We start from the raw sequence: 9,396 nt of genomic DNA on the forward strand, positions 1-9,396 counted from the left end.
GTAGCTTATATAAGAAGGATCCAAATGAGATCCACAACAAAAGAGCTTGAACTTCAAGATATTTAAAAACCTAAGTGATCATCATCAGAATAGCAGCATAAAGGCAATATTTGAGTAGAAATCACTAAAACATAGACATAATTGGGGCAGTTTTAATTGGCGGAAAGAACAAACTTCTGCAAATTATATCTACAGCCACATAGCCAAAGCTGAATAGAGAAGTAAAACCACTTAATTGGATGTTTTTGGTAAAGAATAAATAATATAGTTTTTATTCCAGTTTGGGTTACATACTCCTTCTCTATCTGAGCTTCATATTCATGTCGAATTTCATTTAAACCCTTGAAAATAGAAAGTGGTATAATAATCATGTTGGAAAGCACTTAGTGAACCTTCTGTCCTTAAATTTCAATTTAGAATATGAATCCTAAGACCATATTAAATTCCGAAACAATCAGTTAAAATGTTTAAACATTGGAATGCCTCTGGCAAAATGACTCAATTCTGTCCCATCCCTCTTCCAATAAAGCAATGGGAGCTGCAAATGAGATCCTTATCCAATTTTTCATTCCAAGGGTTGAACCTGTAGGGCATCCATCGAAATATTTTGTCATATATTATAATAAACATAAACACGCTTTTATTGTGCATATTTATTTTAAATTTTGAAAGAAAAAGTCTCTAAAATGTTCTATAAATACTATCAAAGACAAACACAGTACAAATTACCTGGTAGCACCACCACCGACTCTTCCTCAACAAGCCTGAAAGCAAATTCCATATCATCTTTGATACCTTTAAAGGTTGACAAATTTATTTTCACCTGTTAAAAAGCAGCTTAAAGATTAAGACTTTATCATGTATTGGAAAAAAATCATTTATGAGATGATACAATTAAGCGTTATTGATCATTATTACTGTACTATTTTAGTAACACAAGGAATTGATGTTGACAAAAACCAAAAAATAGCTGAATCAAACTTGCTCTGCACGCCTCATCTAAATACCATCTAAAGTTTCTTCTCATTTATTTCAAAATGACAACCTACATGAATTACTGAATTTTTAATTACCATGATAAACATAGATCCTTGAGGCCTCGAATAACAACATAGGGACTTAATTTTCTGGATTCGCTTGTAGCAAATGTCAGCTGCCATATCCAATAAGTGCAATATGTTCTCGTGGAACTCTTTGCTAGTGTCTTTTAAAATGCTTGGAACAGCACCCTGCAGATGCAAGAATATACAGTCTCTGTGTCAAAAACATATAATCCATAGAATCAAAGGATATACAATTATTAAAGCAATAATAGATGAAAAGAAAGGGTAGGTTAGGGAAATACTATTATAGCAGTTCAAAAGGTCAGATAGTTCAAGTTTTGTGAGGTATGTAGCTTGTAGTAAAAGATAACATATTGGAAATTTTTCAACACTACTTAAAGTTAAAAATAAACTAAACAAAAGTAATATAAAACAGTACACTAGAGGAGCTTCTCAAGAAGGAAATTAAACCTGCACAACAGTCGAAGGGCCAGGGGTTATATTCATAAGCATCTCGACTCCTTCTTGAACCTGCCATCCAAACAAATATTTTCAATTTCTGACAGGTTCCTATAAATCACCACGCAACATTCATTCTTCTTTCTTTGCCATCAAACATCAGGCATTATCAAGAAATTCCAAAGGAAACTTAGGTGCCAAATGTGCAATATGAATTGAGAACTTGCATTTGCAGGGTACCATCGAAACAATTATAGATTTGACATACTATTATATATGGAACAATCTAGTCAAAGGAAAAGCATTTAACAGTTACGAAATAAACGCAATTTGTTTAAAACATTTTGCAGAGGAAAAGAAAATGGTTTTATCGAGGAGGAAAATTTAAAATCTATACAGGAATTAGGTCTGAACTGAGATTACTAAGAGGAAAACTTACAAAACTCTGGATGTTTTAAATGGAACCTGCATTAACTTGGGAGACATGCTGATATATTGAGTGCTCTGTTGAGTCATTTGGACCAACTTTTACTGAGAGAGGAACCTCCCCGACAAGCACCTCTTATGTATAGCCAATAGGGACTACAATACTTTAGCCAAACCACTCAGTGCTGCACTCACAAAAGGCTCAGCAATATGCTGGTGAAAGGTAGGGATGATTGAAAGTTTGCACAGTCCTGAAGGGATGGCACAAATATGCTTAAATGCAATGTAAATGGAAATACTGTATGGTAGAGCACATTAGGCCATATGATGGGATAGGTTATCATTCCTACTGGCTGATGATAGGATGAGAAAAGGTGATTTTTACTGGTTTTACCAAATAAATATTTTCTTTTATAGATTAGTTAATGCTAGTATCCAGAAACAGTAGAGTCTCAGTTCTTACTTTTCCCTTTTTGAGAATGCCATGGGGATCACAAGCAACAAGCCATCCAAAACGCCAACCAGGAATTAGCCATCGCTTTGAAATGCCTCCAAGTGTTATTACAGGTGTGATGGAAGCAAACGTTCCCATAGGCACAAATTTGCTCTCACCAAACACCATGTGTGCATATACTTCATCTGAAACAATTGGAAAGTCTAAGCGTTCAGCAGTTTTTGCAATCTGCAATGCAACAATAACTTCCCATTAGTTTCCATGTGCCGCAAAGGTTTTTATCAATAAAACGCATGGTGAAAAATTAAGTGATTCTTACGGTCATTACCTTGTTTTACAAGCAAATACAAGAAAAAACATTGAATTGTATGAAAGCAGAGAATGACAGAAAGCTGCCTATGTCATGACTTATCAGAAATTCTTTTTGCCATTAAGATACAAAAATGTCCAGAGAACTCAAAATTGGTGCTTCACAAGTGAAGAAGATCATAATAATAAAGCATCAAACCATATTAATATGGCAGGATTCTGATTGGACTTACTCATAGAATGCATTATGGGCAGGGATAAATTTTACAAAAAGAAATCTTTTACTATGTTAGATGCTAAAAAGGCATGTAATTTACTCATTATAAAAAGCAACTTATTAACTATCCTGACACAAGGTGAACTGCACAAACTACTTTTGTAGGATATGACAGTTCTATAACCTACTCAGACATGGCTTAAAGCCTTAAACAGAACATACTCTTGAGTTTTAAAAGCATTCGTATTATTTTGCAGTTATCCATCCTTGTTTCTCAAGATATACCAAGTTTCGTACCATTGACCTATCTGAACTCCTAATATATGAGATTCCTTTAAGTGTATAAATCAGACATAAGGTACGATGTATGTGAGAAGAAAATTTATTGCAGTTTTTTTAACGAGACTTTACTTAAAGTTGGAAGGTGGAGAGATCCATTAACATTATGAAGTAAATGGAATACAAATTCGTTTTTCATTTTTTGAACAAATCTTAACATACCTTTAATAAATGTTCATAGTCAAAGACAGCTCCACAAGGATTGCTTGGATTAATAATAACCATTGCAATGGTTTTGTCATCAGCCAATGCCTCTATCTGATCCAAGTCAACTTCCCAATTTTTCTCTGGAACCAAGTCATAGAATCTGATTTCAATGCCATTGTATCCGCATACTGTTTCATAAACTGGAAACCCTGGCCGTGGTAGAAGTATATTTGAGCCTTTAGTAGCCAATACTGTCAGACACACTTGTATAGCTTGCGAACAACCAACAGTAAGGTACACATCATTATATGTAAGCTTATATGGCAAGCCAGAGGAGACATATTCAGCAACAGCTCTGCAAAAAGGAACCAGAAATTACCTAACAACAACCAGCTTTTAATATGCTTCACCACCAAAAGGAAAAAATGTAAATAAATTTCGAAAAATCATTAGAACTACTGGTTCCATCATATTCACGATGATTCCAAATTAAAAGATAAAACTAAAGCCATACTGGACCTGTTATAGCATTAAAACTTGATCTAATAGCCAAACCACCAAATCCAAACAATTAAGAAGCTTTTGTTTTTCAGTTTGATTTTAAATTGTGATATCTATATGTAATTCCATGCTTAAGGCCTCACACTTTGTGCATACTCGGAAGGTCAGAACTATCTGCGACATGTAAACTAGCATACCAAAACTCAGGTACCTGGTTAATACAACATCGGAGCTCATTTCTTCGAGAGCTTTAACCCCATCACCACAATAGAGGACGCAGTAGGAGGCCAGCAACAGATGACAATAACTTATTCTAGCTTCCCACTGGATTATATCTAATTAGATGATATGTTCAAATCGGCTGCACCGATGTTATCCTGATTGTTTCAAGTTTCAACAACTGCTTAAATTGCATTAAGTCAAGGATTAGATTCCGATGATATGACATAATTAGGTTCAAGGGATAATTCCACTATACAATTTCCTTCCCCTCTTTTTTCTATGTAGAATAGGAAAACAATACCTACCGAAAGATTGAATAATGACAGTTTTCTGGACAAAATTAATACAGGGAAGAAAACTGTGAGCATAATCATTGCCATAATTTTTATTACCAATTAAAAATTCTAAAGAGAGAAATGAAAGGGTACTAGCAAATCGAGCATACTACAATCTCTCCTTGGAATCCAACACTCTACAGTGCGTTCATGTATAGTAGCCCCATGGCTTTTAAGTTTATGGCAACCGAACGTGATAGAGTTGGACAAAGGAAACAAAAGAAGCAATAATACATATGGTAAATCAAACAGACAGCATCCGTATTGATATGGAATTTGAGAATTTTGATTGATGTACCAGTTGAGGTGATGAATTAAGTACAAGAATTCCGCTTAACTGGTTAGTATTTGGAACCAAGGTTTTGCCATCCAAGGGCAGTCAGTACAGCGGTTGCGATGGAATCCTGGACGCTAGGTACAGCTCATGGCTAAGCATCTTGAGGTCCAACTCAACAGCACCCAAACTTGCAAATTTACTATTGATCTGGCTCTGAATTTTGCATGCATCAAATGAATTTAGTCTACTTAAGAACTTCAACATGCAAATTGGGCAAAACGAGGTTTCTTGAGATGCATGTATATCTAAAAGAAAAATTAAAAAAACAGAGTAGTCTAAAATAATGTTATTTGAAGCATGCAAAGTCCCAAATTCTTGGAAGGTTGTACATTCCAGATACCCTAGTCTAAAACCCAAAAGCCCAATTGAGAAATGATGAAATACCTGCGAGTGTCAAGGATGCCATAGGAAGGAGCGTAACCATTAAAGTTGGAGCTGCGTGTGGATTGTATGAGAGCGTCCTCTACATTGAGAGGTGCCCTGAAGCATTTGAACGAAGAGGCGTCCCCATGCCCCAGCGGTATCACACTCTTGTCAGGGGACAATCTACTCAACAACATTGCCAACACCCCTCTTATACTGCTGCTGTACTCCAGGAGCACAGGATTGCATCTCGTTTGGCACTTCCCCTCATTCTGCTCCTCCTCCTCCTGCAACGCACACATGTCGTCAGTGGCCTCTATTCTTACATCTTACACATTAATGATAATTATGCCACTTTCCCTGCCCTACCTGCGCCAGCTTGTTTGTCATGGCTCACCCGCAATTAAACTCCGAGGAATCTGGATCCTTTGCACTCTTGGGTTGAATTAGAGTGCACATAGGTGATGGGTATAAATAGCATTCCACATTCAAAATTTAAATAGAGACGCAACTGCCACGGCGGAGGAATTCCTATCCTCCACAAAGACATATCAAGCATTTTGTCGATTTGCAATTTGCTAAATATACGGCACCCGAATAGATTTGTTTGTCACCTAAGGGTTATCTGATTTCCTTAGCGGCGCAATGTCGCACGTAAGCTGCTTTAACAATCCGAATCTCCAAGGTAAATTGAAGCGATTCCATGACCATCCAGGCCACTTGCAAATAACGGAGATAACTAGTAATGTTCGTTCCGATTTATCGAAGAGTATGGAATCTGGATCATCGGACATCGTTGGAGCAATTTACGCCATTGGAACTTCCCTATGAAAACAAAAGTTTTGTTCATATACACGTGTCATCAGCGGTCACAAATAATGGGAGAACACAAACACATTTCTAGCTCTTTTATACTCCAAAGATAGATTCTGGTAGATCAGAAAGAAAAGTGCATTCACTATTCTTTTCTGCAAATTTCCCCTTCATTTTAGAAGTTTAATATTAAAAATTAAAAATTATATATATATATATATATATATATATATACTTTTCATTAAGTTTTGGTTTGCATTTTTATCTATTTAAATGTATAGTAAAATATACACAAAAATTATAAGGCTCATTTTTCTGTTATTTATTCTAATAATATTTTATTATAATTCATTTTAATGGAATTTAATAGGTATATAAATGTTTGCATGATATTTTATATAAAATATCATATAATAATTTTATTATTAGATTTTATATGTTTCAAGTTCATTATTATACATCATATGTTTTAATTATTGTATGGATTTAAGAATCTATTTTAGTTCATTATTATACGTCATATGTTTTAATTATTGTATGGATTTGAGAATCTATTTTATAATGTAATTTATGAGACAAATCGTATAAGACAAAATTTCTATATATAGTAGTATATTATGGAAATGTAGTGTGTATATTTTATTTATTTTGGCTATTGTAATCATTTCACAATTTAATTAGCAATTAAAATTTGTTCCCATCAATTACAATATAGTATTTAATAAATTTGATTTTTTCTATAGTCTAAATGCATATTTGTTAAGTTCTAAAATAATGAAAAATATTGTATGGCTATTTGATTGATCAAAACTATTTGGCTCATATACATGGATTTCACAGATCCACTAGCATTGAAATATGGAGGGAACATAACTCTTTTCCACCAACAAGGTAATCAAGAATTGTTGGGAAAACTCCAACTAACTTCTAACTTATTTGTTTTCCTTAAATCCATTTATCTCCCATGGATCCACTATCGTTAAATACGGGGTACGTTTTTTTATGGAACAAAACTCTTAAGGTTTTCCACCAACAAGGTAATCCAGAATTGTCTCAAAAACTCAAACTAATTTATAACACATTTGTTTTCCTTAAACTCAAACTACCTTGTAACTTATTTATTTTCCTTAAATCTATTTTTCTCACATGGATCCACTATCTTTAAATACAGAAGTATTTATTTTCCTTAAATTCATTTCTCTCTCTCTCAGTAATTATATAGGAAATTTTCTACAGGAAAGAAGGTAATAAAAAAGATAAAGTTTATATAAAATTATATTATATCAATATTTGAATACTTTTAATAAATAGTTGTTTTATAGAGTTAGTTATTATATCAATATTTGAATAGTTTTAATAAATAGTTGTTTTATAGAGTTAGTTATAAGCGTGAATAAAGGCTATAAAAAATGAGGACGTGAATTTTACATAGCCGTCTTCTAATTTGCTTTTATAGATAAGATTGTGGAGAGACAAAACCAACCATTTCAATATATATTTGCATGAAACCAACCATTGCAATTTATGACTTTCTGTTGCAATAAGGTGACTGTTATTGGAACTATGTTATCTATTGGTGCTCTTCCCCTATACATGTTTCTTCACATTGTCTCTTTTTCTAAATCTAAAAAGCTAATATACTATTTTTGGACGATATCACATATTATTATAAGGTTCAAGATTTGAATCTTGTGCCACCAATTTCTCTACATGTCATATTATCAATAGATACCCTATTTTCCATTTTTATTTATAATTAATTAGTATTTTTGGTATTTTTATTTGTAATTAATTAAAGTTTTGTGATATTGATGTACTACTTTGATAGGGCATAAGAAGATTTTTCTCTTTTAACTATTTTTTTAAGTTGAAACAAAAGTGATCACTTATTTTTCCATTATATCCTCTTAATTAGTGTTTAACTCTACATGTTTTATTTACTTCACAATTTACTTGTTAATTGAAATTATTATATTGGAGGCACTCTTGGTTCTTCCACTAAAATGTCTATTGTTGTTTTCATAAATATGTAAAATATGATTTTTTCCACTAAATAGGGTTAAGTTCGCATATGCTTATGATTTAATTATGTTTAAGGTATAAGAAGATTTTTTTAGCCTTTTTATAACTAGATCATGTGTCTAACAATCTAAATAGTTAAAAGAGAAAAATCCCTAGTAGACCCTGTCAAAATTGCTAACCCAAGCATCCCCCTGGAAGAAGGTGAGATCCCATAGGTGATAAATCTCAACCTATCCCCCAACCCCCTCCCACCCCCTGGTTTGTCGGATGCCATCCCCATTATGCCCCCTGCTTCCCCCACACCCTCATCCCTTCATGCCTCCATCTCGATTATGGCTATGCCTATTGTGGCTGAGGTTAAGCTGCCTACCTCAACACCCCCTCTCTCCCCTGCTATGATGGATAGACCTATTCACCCAGGAAAATCCCTGGCAACTCCGCTGAAAGTGTCTCCTCTGGGATCCCCTCGAGCAGATAATGAATAATGGATAACTTAGAAGAAGAAAGCCAAGGCCAAGAAAGTAGACGTGGGGGGAACTGAAAATAAAGTAGGCAGACCCTCTGAAAGAGTCCTACGACACAAGGTTATGGCCAGGGACATTGCAAAGGGCAGACAACTAACCCTTGACGGACTCAACAAAAGTAAGAAATGAAGTTCCTCTCCTAGAACATAAGGGGTCTGAACAACCCCCAGAAGAAGTTTGCCATAAAACAACTCATTCTGGAGAATAAAATTGACATTTGCCTTCTTTAGGAAGTCAAGATGCCCTTCCAAACTTTTGCTTCGGTTGTTGGCAAACTCTGGCCTGGGGCAGATTTTCTGTATGTTGATGCTTTGGGTGCTTCTGGGGGTATTGCTACCCTTTAGGACCCCATTAAAATGAAAGGTAAGCTTTTCGCTAGCTCCCAAAATTTCCTAGCGTTTACTCTTTATTACGGTGAACAATGTTGGCATATGTTCAATATCTATGCTCCCAACTCCAGGTTGGGGAGATGGCTTGTTTGGGACGAAATTTCTGATCTCATTGTGACTAATTAGAAGGTTTGGTATATGCTTGCGGGAGATTTCAATTCCCCCCTCTACCCTTCTAAGAATTATGGAGGCCTTGAATATTTCACTGATAGTATGGGTGACCTAGCCAACTTCATCAATACTTCTAGCCTCATGGATATTGACCTCTAGGGTGCTCCCTTCACATGGTCAAACAATAGGAAAGGCAAACATCTTATTCAAGTCAGACTTGATAGATTCCTGATTTCCACCAATTGGGACATCGGACATAGCTTCTATCTAAAAATCCTCCCAAGGACTATGTCTGATCACAACCCCTTTCTATTCCATTGGAAGGACAAACCCTACCAGCCCCCCCCTTTTCGCTATGAGATCATGAGGGCCTCTCATCCCGACT

General features: G+C 34.9%; 1 protein-coding gene across 2 annotated transcripts; it reads right to left on the reverse strand.

Moving 5' to 3' along the window:
• Positions 1-210: 210 nt before the first annotated feature.
• On the reverse strand, positions 211-5,906 carry LOC131029590 (probable aminotransferase TAT2). 2 transcript variants are annotated; one of them, XM_059218412.1, is made up of 8 exons: positions 5,522-5,906; positions 5,174-5,436; positions 3,410-3,749; positions 2,392-2,610; positions 1,515-1,574; positions 1,074-1,229; positions 730-823; positions 211-583 (listed from the first exon to the last, which is right to left on the reverse strand). In XM_059218412.1, the coding sequence occupies exons 1-8, from the start codon at positions 5,540-5,542 to the stop codon at positions 468-470; spliced, it is 1,269 nt and encodes a 422-aa protein (XP_059074395.1). In that variant the 5' UTR covers positions 5,543-5,906; the 3' UTR covers positions 211-467. The 2 variants fall into 2 exon arrangements, with proteins under 2 accessions (XP_059074395.1, XP_057816110.2); XM_057960127.2 differs by having other exon boundaries at positions 5,174-5,439; positions 5,522-5,900.
• Positions 5,907-9,396: the final 3,490 nt, after the last annotated feature.

The sequence above is a fragment of the Cryptomeria japonica genome, chromosome 3 (assembly GCF_030272615.1).
Source record: "Cryptomeria japonica chromosome 3, Sugi_1.0, whole genome shotgun sequence".
NCBI lineage: Eukaryota > Viridiplantae > Streptophyta > Pinopsida > Cupressales > Cupressaceae > Cryptomeria > Cryptomeria japonica.

Bases quoted from the DNA above. Each gene is read 5' to 3' on its own strand.
- LOC131029590 (XM_057960127.2), bottom strand. From the start codon at position 5,542: ATGACAAACAAGCTGGCGCAG. The intron at 5,440-5,521 runs GTAGGGCAGGGA...TGTGCGTTGCAG, and splicing joins TGACAAACAAGCTGGCGCAG to GAGGAGGAGGAGCAGAATGA. The intron at 2,611-3,409 runs GTATGTTAAGAT...GTTGCATTGCAG, and splicing joins ACTATGAACATTTATTAAAG to ATTGCAAAAACTGCTGAACG.